Below are 12,622 nucleotides of genomic sequence, written 5' to 3' on the forward strand. Positions count from 1 at the left end.
GCTAATACGTGGTATCTCTTCTTCATTAGCGAGACTTCATCAATCTTCACTAGAGGTAACTTGCTTCAGTGGTAAGTTCTTTTAAACTTCACCAAATGGTAACTTGACATCAGAGACAAGTTCCATTAATTCTTTATTGGTTATAAGTTCCAATCGGAGGTGCGTAACCTAGCCCATGAATGCCAAGTGCCATCAGACGCAATGTGTAACCGCTCCAAGGGTTCCCTGAAATTGACAGCCTAAAAAACAACAAATAAATATCTAATTAAAAAATCCAGCTGTTTTTTACAAGCAGACGAAATTAATTGAAACTGCTAAAATTGGGGAAAACCTTGGCTTCAAAATTGGAGGTCTAGATGACGAAATTGGTTGCCGAGATTTGGGAAAACCCGCCTATAGCATTTGTCCATGTGTGTGGCTCGTCGAGACGTTTATGTCCATTACTTATCCCCCATATAACTTCAAACGTACTGAAAGTTAATCCTTTTTTAGCATGAAGCATTTTCCAATCCACTTCCGTGTATCTAATTGCACCAAATACGAGTATGCTAGATCATGGATCAACTCTGTATCACCATCAATGTGAAGATTAAGCATTTGCACTTTTGTTTTGATTCAACTTGAAAATGAAATAACTTAACTATATAGAAGCAAAGATCTTCATCTGCACATACGCAAATTCTTGAGCCAAACAAATTCATGTCAAAACTTTTGCTTTGGTCATATGACATAACTTGAAGGTGTTGACTGTTAAACAAGACCACATAAAATTTTACAAATCAATGGTTCAGTTACATGATCTAAACAAAAAAGGAATGATCAATATGGATTGTATTTTTACTAACCTGCAAAGCTGTATACTTAAAGAAGCTTTGTGGATGAAAGCAACAATGTGATGAGACCATCTTTCCGGTTCGAATGCATCAAACTTGACCCTCCCTATTGCATATGGCTGATAAGGTATGGTAATCTCCTTTCTTCACATCATATCCAATAGATACATCATCATCCGCAATGCATATAAATCTGGCGTCTGATGGTATTTTTCCACCTAAAAGTTTCATCCTAGTAAACAACAGCATATGAAGCTTGCCACATTTGTATTATAAGATGTAAAGTTACCAAAAGTGTAACAAAAAAAATTAAACTCTTGAAATTGTTTTCGTAAAAACATTCGGCGTATCATTGAAATATTACTTTTTCTATTACGACGCTAGTTATTAATAATAATTAATTTATAACTTTTAGACAAAAAGAACTTTCGGTAGGCCCAACCTGTGACGATATGAGCCTTGGGCTCTCCTGTAAGTTAAGAGAAATTGCTAAATATCTGAGATTGCATACCACTGGAACTGCATGATAGTTCCGTTGAAATCTGCATGAAGATTCTGCATCTTTTCTTGGCTTTCTTCACTCACACCGTTTGCAAATTCTACAACATTTGTGACATGGTTTCTCATTTTTGTTGTTTATTCGATTTCTGTTGCAACCTTGTCTTGAATCTCAGTAATGTAACAAGAATGTTAAAAAAAAAAACTCAAGAAGCTTGATAGATTTTCTTCTTTCTTTAACTGCAAATTTAAAAATGCAAGGGTCAAACAACACTCTTTGACATTAGTGGCCAAGCCTGTTGCTTTTCAAATTAAATATAACAAGAATGTTAAAAAAAAAAACAACTTTTTTTTCCATTAAAGATGATGTGGAACCTGTTGCATTTCTATCCCTGTTATAAATCCATTTTCAATGAAGAATGGTAACCAATTTGTAAATCAATATAATTTGTTTGACATTAAGAGTCAAACTTTACTTCATATTTTGTGGATGCGATAATTTTAACTCATTTATATATAATACAAGGGCTCATGTGGTTATCTCAAATGGATCTTAAAATGTGTTATTTGTATACACATGCTGTCAAAATCAATTCCAAAAGCATGTTTGAATAGTGAATCCAACCTCCTATCATTAATTAATCCTCTGTTATATCATGAATACGAATAATCAAAACCATGGTGTAATGTTGTAGACTGAAAGGAACTTACGCTTATGCCATTGACAGTTTGATTATTATTTGCTGATCCAGTCATTATATGTTCAATCATAGGTTGAGACTTTTCTCGGTCAACTGTGAATGTTCATTCTTTACAATTTCATGGTTAGAGGTTCCTGCAAAACATAGTTGTATCATATAAATATTCGATTTGATTATTTCACTAGCTTGAGACTTGTGATCTAAGATAATGAGAAAGATGCTTGATTTATGTGTTTTAAAAAATCAGATGGATTGAAATTGAAAGGCCAAGTTTTTAATGGGATTACAACATATCCATTCAGCCCTCTCTGATTGAACAGATTCATGAATTTATCAAACCGAAAGTCAAGGTGATATAAATAATAACTGCATGTCTAATTGAACTAAATTTGAATTAAGAAAAGAAAGCATCAGAGTAAGACATGATTTCAATCAAAATGTTGTAAAAAATAGATATTTAACAGTGAAGAAATATTAAAAAATAGACAAAAGTACCTTAGGTCTATATTGATGTGTGGGATATGAGAGATGAGGGGCCAGTAGTGGGAGCCTCTTCCTTCACACCTTTCTTTCAATTTTGGGCATCCAGAAAGTATACTCAAACTCGAAAGTGAAGGTAACAGCATCTCTGGTAAATTGTTCACCTTTGGGCATCTCCAAATGATGAGATGTTGAAGGGATGTGAGGTGTTGGAGTCCCGTTGAAAGTGATTCCAGATTATCAAATTCGGATATTTCCAGAGATGTAAGAGAAGAAGGGAAAAGGTGGGACAACTGACTAAAATTCCTCACATCAGGTTCATTATATAACGTTAGGTCAACAAGGGAAGGAGGAAAATTCAGATCCCCCCACTCTGATATGGGCTTCTTCAACCCCCCTATTTCAAGTGAGCACAATTTGGGAGGCCAATCCACACAATGAATGGAAACATCAATGCCTCGACACCTTCTGATTTCCAGCTCTTTTAACAAGGTGAGATTCTTTAGCTCAGGTAATGACACCAGACGTTCACAATCAATAATTTCCAAACAGGTGAGGTTTGATAGCTCAGGTAATGACTCCAGGCTTTCACATTTACGAATTGACAAACGGGTGAGGTTTGATAGCTGAAGCTCTGGAAGTGATACAATATGTGGGCATCGCTTTATATCCAGGCTGGTGAGGTGAGTGGAGTTGCTCAATTCACTGATTGATCTTAGATTTTCCCATGCATCAATATATAGGGTTTCAAGCATTGGCATGCTTGTGTTGTTGATTTTTCCCTCAAGTTTATCACAATTGACTATACCAAGATATTTGAGCATATTCCCTCCTTCTTTTGTGAGGTAGACATCTGTAACTGAACAACCACAAATTTCCAAACTCTCAGTGCTATTTGGACAGCATAAACGCTTTATGCTACTACAATACCTTACATACAAACCTCTAAGAGATAACAGGGTGCTGCTCCCAAAATTGTCATCCTCCTCTTTCTCTTCTAAATTTACCAAACCTGAACATCTCAATAACCTCAATTCCTTTAATCTCACAAGAAGCTTACTTGCCTCTGTTTCTGATTCCCACAAGTATTTTATTTCATTACATCCATCAATAATTAGTCCTTCAACTTCCTTAAGATACCTCATAACTCCTCTCCACACCTCATATGTAAGCCCAGATACACAACTTATTGTCAACTCAGTGATTGAAGAAGCTACCTGAACCAGACTTCTCAACACACCATCACCACATGTGTTAATTTCAAGAACCTTGAGTGAAGGAAGTGCTTGAAGTGAGACATTAATCAATTGGGGACAATTGATTATAGAAAGCTCTTTAAGGCATGGAAACACTGCTGCTGAACCCTCATTTATAGTTGACCACCCCTCCCATCCAGACATATCTACCAATGTTAGAACTTCAAGTGAACGGAAGGCGTTAACATCATTTCCGGTTAACTCCAAACCTATGATTTTAACCTCATCCATGCCTTGAATCTGCAACCTCTTAAGTGAAGGGAGCAACCCAAATGGGGGTAGAGATGTGCATTTTTTACAACCACATATTGACACATTAACCAACTCATGAAAAGAGCGATCACCAACCCAATTTGAAATTTGTGTTCCCCCGTATGACACGACTGAAAGCGTTTTCAACGTATCACTATTAGGTTTCAGCTCATTGAGAACTTCCTCTTCAAGTGTATCCATTCGTGAGCCATCAAACACATCAACCCATTGCAGCTCTAATCCAGTAATCTTTTTTAGAGATAAGTTCGCCTCCCGTGCATGCTTTGCGCTTTGCACTTTGTGCAATCCCTCAATGGAAACTTCCCCATGGAGATTTGTTAATCCCTTGAGCTCATTTATTGCAAAGCCATCATCTCCTTCAATGATGATCTTGGTGAGAGTTTGAAGGCTTTCCAATTCACCAATCCCCAATGGCAGCTTCTCCAACAGAGTACCTCTTATGTCAAAATGTCGTAACCTTTTAAGATTTAAGAAGCTTTTAGGCAGCTTAGTTAAAAACCAACACCAAGAAACAATCAATGTTTGTAAATTATAAAGGTTGCCAACATTCTCCGGTAACTCTTTTATATTAGTTCTAGATAAATTAAGATACCGCAAGTGCTTCAAACTACCAATGGAATCCGGTACCTCACTTATTTTAAAATGACTTAGAGAAAGGACCCTTAACAATGTTAACTCTGGAAGTAAGTCATCCAAAATCTTAGAGGATAAGTAACAATAGCCCCAACCTTTATCCACACCGAGAGATACTGCTAAAAATGTTCTCAAGCTTTTGGCTCCTTTAAATGCCTCAAACTTTTGGTAACCTACATACTCCTCGCGAGTAAATGACATATGGCGATACTTTGCCAAAGCTTCTGTGTTTGTCTTCATATGATTGTCAAACCTTAGAAAAAATTCTCCGGCAACAAAAGTGGCCAAGTCATTCATCAGATCATGCATGATAAACAATGATTCATCATTAGGTGCATGTTGGAAAAATGACCTTGAAAATAAAATTTCAAAATATTCATGGCCCAAGCATTCTGGTGACTTGGATGGGTTCAAAAACCCCTCTGCCATCCACAATGATACCAACTCCTCCTTGTCAAACAAAAAGTCTTTGGGGAACAAGGAACAGTATGCAAACAACTGCTTCAAATCTGCAGAAAGTTCATGGTAGCTTATCCTAAGCGCCGGAACAATCTTATCACTATTTTCCACATCTTTACCACTTTCGGCATTACCAATTTCTACATCCCATATCTCGCTATTCAACACCTCATCCCAGTCTTCTCTATCTGTTTTCATCCTTAAAAGCCTTCCAATTGCCTTTAAAGCCAAAGGCAAACAACCACACTTTTTCACAATACCTTCACCTTGTGGTTTAAGTGTCGTGTGTGAGTCGAAGTTATCTACCCCCAATGCATGTATTGCAAATAAACGCAATGCATCTTCATTCGACAAACTCTCGAGACGGTCTACATTATGCAAACCTATCTGTTTGAGCAATCGATTCTTACGAGTTGTCATGATTATCCTACTTCCAGGAGCACATGATAGAAATGGGCGAACTAGGTTTTCCCAATCCCCATAGTTTTCACTCCACACATCATCAACTACTAGGAGAAATCGTTTGTCCTTCAATTGCTCAGTGAGAGCTTTTTGAAGCTGATTTAGATCTTTAAATTCCTTGTTTTCTTTAGTCACATCTTGAAGGATAGCATCAGTTATCTTGAAAATATCAAAATCATCTGAAACACAAACCCATGCCTTGGGTTCAAAGTGACGCTGCACCTTTGTATCATTATACAAAAGTCTAGCGAGAGTGGTTTTTCCAACCCCACCCATACCAACTATAGGTAAGACGCTAAAGTTATCCTGAGACGACCCATCATCCCCCAACAACTTTTTAAGCAATTGCTCTTTCTCAACTTCTCTTCCGACAACATCGCGTTCTGGCAAAGAGGTTTCGCTTCTTCTACTAGTATTTCTTGGCTTTTCATCTATCTTAAGCAAACCTATATCCGTTTTTCGTTTTTCTAGCTTTTCTAACTCTCTGTTAATACTATCTAACTTGGGAGACAGCCTATGAGTTAGTGAGAAATTTGTACAGCATGATGGGATGAGCTTTCTTACCATGCTGGTGGATGCTGCAGGCTCCTGTAGGGTGAGCTCACGATGCATAGCTTCAGTCGCCACGTCGTCGAGTACGTCGTCGATATCGTAAGCCAAGTGTTGGAGAGCATTCAGCCATTCTTTGACAGATTTATGAGTCACCTCCTTCTGAGAGGCATCTTGAAGTAGATCTTGGATTCTGGAGAGTGTCTTCTTCAACTCCTTGAGCTCGTTGTAAATGCCATGAGCACGAGCAACACGCTTGAAGGCTTCATCGGTCATCTTCTTAACAAGAACTTTGAGGAGTTCATTTGCAAGAGTTTCAGCCATTGTTTATAGTGATTGCTTAAACTGGGAGCTGTGTGTGTGTGTGTGTGTGTGTGTGTGATAGGGATCTGAATGAATTGATGAGTGCACAGAAACAACTATTGAAACTGTTGTTTATAGTGAATTCTGCAATTTTTTTCTCAAACTTTTAACTTTTTTTTTAGAGTAAACAGTCATTTTGGTCCCTGTGGTTTGGCCAGTTTTGCCACTTTAGTCCAAATCTCAAACTTATTACATCTGGGTCCCTGTGGTTTGCATTTTATTGCCATTTTAGTCCAAAATCCAAAAACCATCTATTTTGACTGTTGAAAACTGATTATTTTGTCCTTTAGTACAGGGGCATTTTGGTCATTTAAGCATTACTATATATATATATATATATATATATATATATATATATATATTAATAATAATAATAATCAATAAACTAAATTAACATATAAATAAGATGATACCATCATCTTCCCCAAATGCAGATGATGCAGAGCAACAACCCTTCACCCAAACCCTAATTCCACAGCCACCTCCAACTCCACCATCGCCACCTCATCCTCTCTTCTCACCACCGCCACCACTACCTCCTCACCACAGCCGCTACCACCACCTCCTTCTCACCACAAGCCACCAAACAAAATCACCTTATCTCATCATTTATTCCATCATTTATCTTACCCTACACATATCAGTTCTACCTTCCGATCCATTCCAACAGCCGGCGACGGAGCCACCACCAACCACCACCTTCAGTTCTACCTTCCGAATTCCGATCCATTCCAACAGCTCGACATTGCTCGCAAAATCACCTCTATTGCTCTCTCCATCCGCGTCTCCGCCCTAGAACCCGAATCTTCCGATCTCCGGCAATTTCATAAGTTAGGGTTTTGTTTTGTTTTGTTGATTAAACTTGCTTTTTCTCAAAGGGTTAATGGATTTAAATACGATCCTCTGTTCCACACAATCCTCTGTTCTAGCTAATCGAATTGCAGACGATTCGTTTGATGAAATTGACTTTTCTGGTTTCAGTTTCGTTTGCGTTTTGGATTTTGGTGCCCTACGAGCTTCGAATATGCTGCATAGGCTCTTGACTTTGCCTTTGATTGAATCGGGGAAGTTATTGACGGAATCGGAGCGTTGGAGTGAAGAATTAGGGTTAGGTTTTGTGGAATCGGTGGGTGTAGAGTGAATAGTGTACGATCGGTTGAAGATTGGGGAAGATGATGATTTGGGGTCATCGGAACCGATCATGTTTAAGGTTAATTGAATGAAAACTGAGATGATATTTTGTTCTGTATTTTGTTAACTGAAAGGGGATCATGTTTTGAAGAAGATGGGGGATCAGGGTTGAACAGTCAAAATATATATTAATGCTTAAATGACCAAAATGCCCCTGCACTAAAGGACAAAATAATCAGTTTTCAATAGTCAAAATAGATGGTTTTTGGATTTTGGACTAAAATGGCAACAAAATGCAAACCACAGGGACCCATATGTAATAAGTTTGAGATTTGGACTAAAGTGGCAAAACTGGCCAAACCATAGGGACCAAAATGGCAGTTTACTCTTTTTTTTAAATCTTATTGTGCATCTTCTGGCTGGTAGTCATTAAAAAAACCACATGTTTATTACTCGAGAGGGAGTAGGCAGTCATTAAAAAAACACTTGTTTATTTACTCGAGAGGGTAGTCATTAAAAAAAAACCACTTGTTTATTTACTCGAGAGGGAGTAGGTAGTCGCTAAAAAAAACCACTTGTGTATTTACTTGATATTTGATGGATCACAAGTGTTCCCAGATGAAACAATCAAATACTTTTGGATTCTGGATCCAACCACTGAACCACATTTGTTTTCTTTATTATGAAAAAGAGTGAATTTCATATCATACACGTTTTGTCCTTTAGGCCTAATTCAGTTAGTTTTTCAATTACATTTGGTTATGTGCTTTGCACATGAGGGCATTTTTGTCAATTCAAAGGTAAGTTCAACGGCAGATTTACAGCTCAAAGCTTCTGCGACCTTTGAATTGACAAAAATGCCCTCATGTGCAAAGCACATAACCAAATTTAACTGAAAAAACTAACTGGGTTAGGCCTAAAGGACAAAACGTGAATGATATGAAAACATAAAGGACAAAAGTCATCAAATTTGAACATAAAGGACAGCGCCTGAAAATGGGTATAAAGATAAAGGACAATCCTTGAAATTCACTATTATGAAAAATGCTAAAATCTTCCTAATAAGATTCGCTTTAGTGTTTTGACAACAAAGGCGAGCCCATTTTGTTCATAATCCATCTAGCTTTAATCTGAACCAAATTAACACTTTATTAAAAAAAACCGTTTTAACCAGAAACAAATTTGACCCCAAACTTTTAACTGACCCGACAGATTTACCACATAGATGCATGCATGGATGTGTACATACATGAGTATATTTGCACAGTACAGAAATATATCTATGTTTAAAACTTGTTTTTAATAGAAAAGTGGTCAGATCCTAATAAAATATTTGCACAGTACAGAAATATATATTTTAATGATATTCATTGGGAACTTTACAGATTAAAAAAAAGGACGTAAATGTTATAATATTTAAGGGTTTGCTTAAAAATAATAACCTTAATTTAGGGAATCCAAGGCGTGCATAATTGAATAAGCAAACAAATTTGGTTTTTCCTATGATGATAACGTGGATTGGTCTTAAAAGAATTCCTTAGTTTGACCATTGACCGGGGTTGATTGGTGTAACATATCACATGTTGAGGCACTCTTTAGACTATAGGGAGTGGAGAGGCATGGAACAGTGATGTTATTTGACATGTGACTGCCAGGTCAGTACAAGTCAGAAAAGTGGTGTGATGCAAAAAAAGAGTGTGAGCGGCATTGTTAGTGGTGTTTTTTAATAAAAAAAACAAGAATCAATCAAAACCGACCAAAATTCACCAACCAATGAAAACACCATAAGCCCATAAGCCCACACGCCGCTGAAGATTTCCCTGCCCCACACACCCCTGTGTAGAGGCTTCCACGCCATAATTCCACTTAAGATGATGCATTTTAATACCTTGCAAAGCGGATAGGTCATGTCGGACAAGTAACAGGTTGAAACTGGTTTTTGACAAAAATAGGTAAAGGTCAAACCAGGTCGGTTCTAAAAAATATCTAATTTGGTTGGGTCAACCTTTTCAGTTTAATCACAAACTACACCATTATTAAAATACAAAATTTAGATTCATAAAAATGAATGCAAGTAAAACGCACATACACTTTTATGGATCATCATGACCCACACGCAGCTAGGTTGAATGATTCACAATTAACAAAAACAAATGCAAGAACCGAGAAACATCATGTGAATAACATTGGAAACTTAAAAGAAAACAATTTTATTTTGAAAAAAAAAAAAGAAACTAATAAACACAAATCAAATATTCAATCATATTTACACATGTCCAACTTTAGGGGTTGTCTTCCATGCATAACTGTTACTTAGTGTTTTACTTCACCGGATTATCTATGTTTTTATGTTTTATAAGTCCATAGTCCACTTAAAGACTCAATGCAAACCGAGTTATTGAAATTGTCTTCGATCTTGCTTTTTCTTTTTTAGGCATATTATACATGTCTAAGGTGAGCTCATGTGGTGAGTTCATATTATACATATAAACGTAAATAAATTTTTTTTTGTCTTTATGACGCTAAAAAACCAGTCTATCGGATGGGTATACTACTAGTTCTAGTATGGTTAGAACTAGGGGCGGTTCTATGTGGAGGTGAGGGGTTGGGAGACCCCTCAACTTTTTTGACGAAGTGTAAATTTATTTTTAATCTCTGTTTTATTTATTGGGGATACTTCTAAGCAAATACTAGAATACCCCTGAGCGTGTAGGTGAATATAAGATGAACGAAAGTTATATGGTCGACGAAAACAAGAATTTTCTGGTCGCCGGAAGCTTCGAGCGTCACATGTTGATAAAAAATGAAGAAGATGAATTATAATAATATAAGCATCGGGATAAGGAATTATATTTAATCAAACTTCATCGGGGGCGATGTCCTCTTCCATTATTATACCATTTAGTATTAAATTAACCGTTCAAAAAAACAACTATTTTTTTTATTTTTTTTCTTTGTTTATTTATGAGTTTACATTTTTCACCTACTATCTTTGATGTAGGGGTGTGAATTTCTAACATGGCCTGAAAACACAACACGAACCTAACACGAAATTCGAGGGTTTAGTTTTATTCTAAATGGGTTCAAGTTAGTTTCAGGTTGAACCCGTGAACCCGTTTAGCTAAATGGGTCAGGTTCGGGTCAACCCAGTCCCGTTGACCCGTTTAACCCATTTATATCATGTTTTATTATTTTTTTACAATATGTTATATAACATAAATTAATTTGGTTGTGTATTGTATGCATAATTATAACTTAAAAAGAGAGACTGACATAAAGTTTTATAATTAAAAAGCAAAATATACATTTTTATTTATTAATAAAATTTTAACTCAAATATATTAATTTGCAAAAAAAATAAACAATTTGAAAATTCGGGTTGAACGTGTTGTGTTCGGGTTAACCCGCTAATATCGGGTCGTGTTTGAGTTCATATATATATATATGACAAGATTTTTGGGTCGGGTTCGGGTTCATCTAAAATTTTCGGGTTCGGGTCGGGTTGAACCCACGAACCCGACCCGTTTAGCACCCCTAATTTGATGGTTCTTTTTTAACAAATAAAAAGATTAAAAGTAAAAATAATACAAAGAAAAACATTAAAATAGTTCTTTTTAAATATATTATTTAATATATCGTCTTTTTTTTAGGTCAAAAGAAATATCATATAAACATGAAGAAAGTATGAATGTTTAATCTATATGATTTTACGAGTATATGAATAAGAAAGCTTTATTCAACCCGTGTGATACACGGACCTGTAACATATTTACTTTCATTGGTTAATGCACATTTTCTCAATACATAAATTAGATATATTATGTTCCTAATAACAATGAGGTTTACTCACCAGCCTTTGTTGACTCAAAAACTACTTTTACACGTGATACAAGTGAACAGGCATGAAGAGAAGATTTGGACATAGGATGAGCCTTAGTTAACAAGAAACACGGATAAATGTAGTTTAGTTGTTATGAACAATGTCTCATATATTAAATTGTTTTATTTGGATTATCTGTTTTGTGAAACATTCAATATGGATTAATTAGTATTTAAAGTAATAGCAAGTTATAAGCTTTGGATCAACTAATCATGCCCTGATCACCTATTCCGCTACGGATCAAAGTGTGATACTTGAATATTTGCTTTGATTCCTGCTACTTTATTCATGCTTATAGTGATTTTATCGATGTTCTTGCTTGGTGAACATTTTTTTTTAAGATTTCTTTTGTAAAGTATAGTTGTAAGCCACATGACACTGTCTTCATTATTACTTTTAATAATACTTAATGGATTAAATTAATGTCAAGTGGCCAACGGTTACTTTACATGAAACAAATTTGACCCCAAACTTTTAACTGGCCCGATAGTTTTACCACATGGATGCATGCATACATAAGTATTAGTATGTATCTACGTTTAAACCTTGTTTTTAATAGAAAAGTGGTTAGATCCTAATAAAATGTTTACATAGTACAATTGTACAAAAATATATATTTTAATGATATTCATTGGGAACTTTGCTTAAAATAATATCCTGCATTACATAGTACAATTGTACAAAAATATATATTTTAATGATATTCATTGGGAACTTTGCTTAAAATAATATCCTGCATTACATAGTACAATTGTACAAAAATATATATTTTAATGATATTCATTGGGAACTTTGCTTAAAATAATATCCTGCATTAGCGGATCTAAGGGGTGCATAATTGAATAACCAAACAAATTGGTTTTTCCAATGGATGATCACGTGGATTTGTCTTAAAAGAATTCCTTAGTTTGACCATTGACCGGGTTGATTAGTGTAACATGTCACATGTCACATGTTGAGTCATTCTTTACACTACACGGAGTGAAGAGGCATAGAACAGTGGTGTTATTCGGCATGTGGCTGTTAGGTCAGTACAAGTCAAAAAAACTGGTGTCGTGCAAAGGAGTGTGAGCGGCGTGGTTAGTGGTGTTTTTAAAAAAAACA

General features: G+C 35.9%; 1 protein-coding gene and 1 long non-coding RNA gene across 2 annotated transcripts; both read right to left on the reverse strand.

Moving 5' to 3' along the window:
* Positions 1-734, reverse strand: LOC118485532. The gene is made up of 3 exons (XR_004876545.1): positions 642-734; positions 332-566; positions 1-239 (listed from the first exon to the last, which is right to left on the reverse strand). It is a non-coding gene; the product is annotated as an uncharacterized LOC118485532 (long non-coding RNA).
* Positions 735-923: 189 nt separating this feature from the next.
* On the reverse strand, positions 924-6,468 carry LOC110902309 (putative disease resistance protein RGA4). Its single transcript, XM_022149006.1, has 2 exons — positions 2,528-6,468; positions 924-1,065 (listed from the first exon to the last, which is right to left on the reverse strand). The coding sequence occupies exons 1-2, from the start codon at positions 6,466-6,468 to the stop codon at positions 924-926; spliced, it is 4,083 nt and encodes a 1,360-aa protein (XP_022004698.1).
* Positions 6,469-12,622: the final 6,154 nt, after the last annotated feature.

Source organism: Helianthus annuus, chromosome 13 (genome assembly GCF_002127325.2).
Source record: "Helianthus annuus cultivar XRQ/B chromosome 13, HanXRQr2.0-SUNRISE, whole genome shotgun sequence".
NCBI lineage: Eukaryota > Viridiplantae > Streptophyta > Magnoliopsida > Asterales > Asteraceae > Helianthus > Helianthus annuus.

Excerpts from the sequence above, each read along its gene's own strand:
- LOC110902309 (XM_022149006.1), bottom strand. The coding sequence starts at position 6,468 with ATGGCTGAAACTCTTGCAAATGAACTCCTCAAAGTTCTTGTTAAGAAG. Across the intron at positions 1,066-2,527 it reads CACATCAATATAGACCTAAG|GATGAAACTTTTAGGTGGAA; the intron begins GTACTTTTGTCT and ends GTTGTTTACTAG.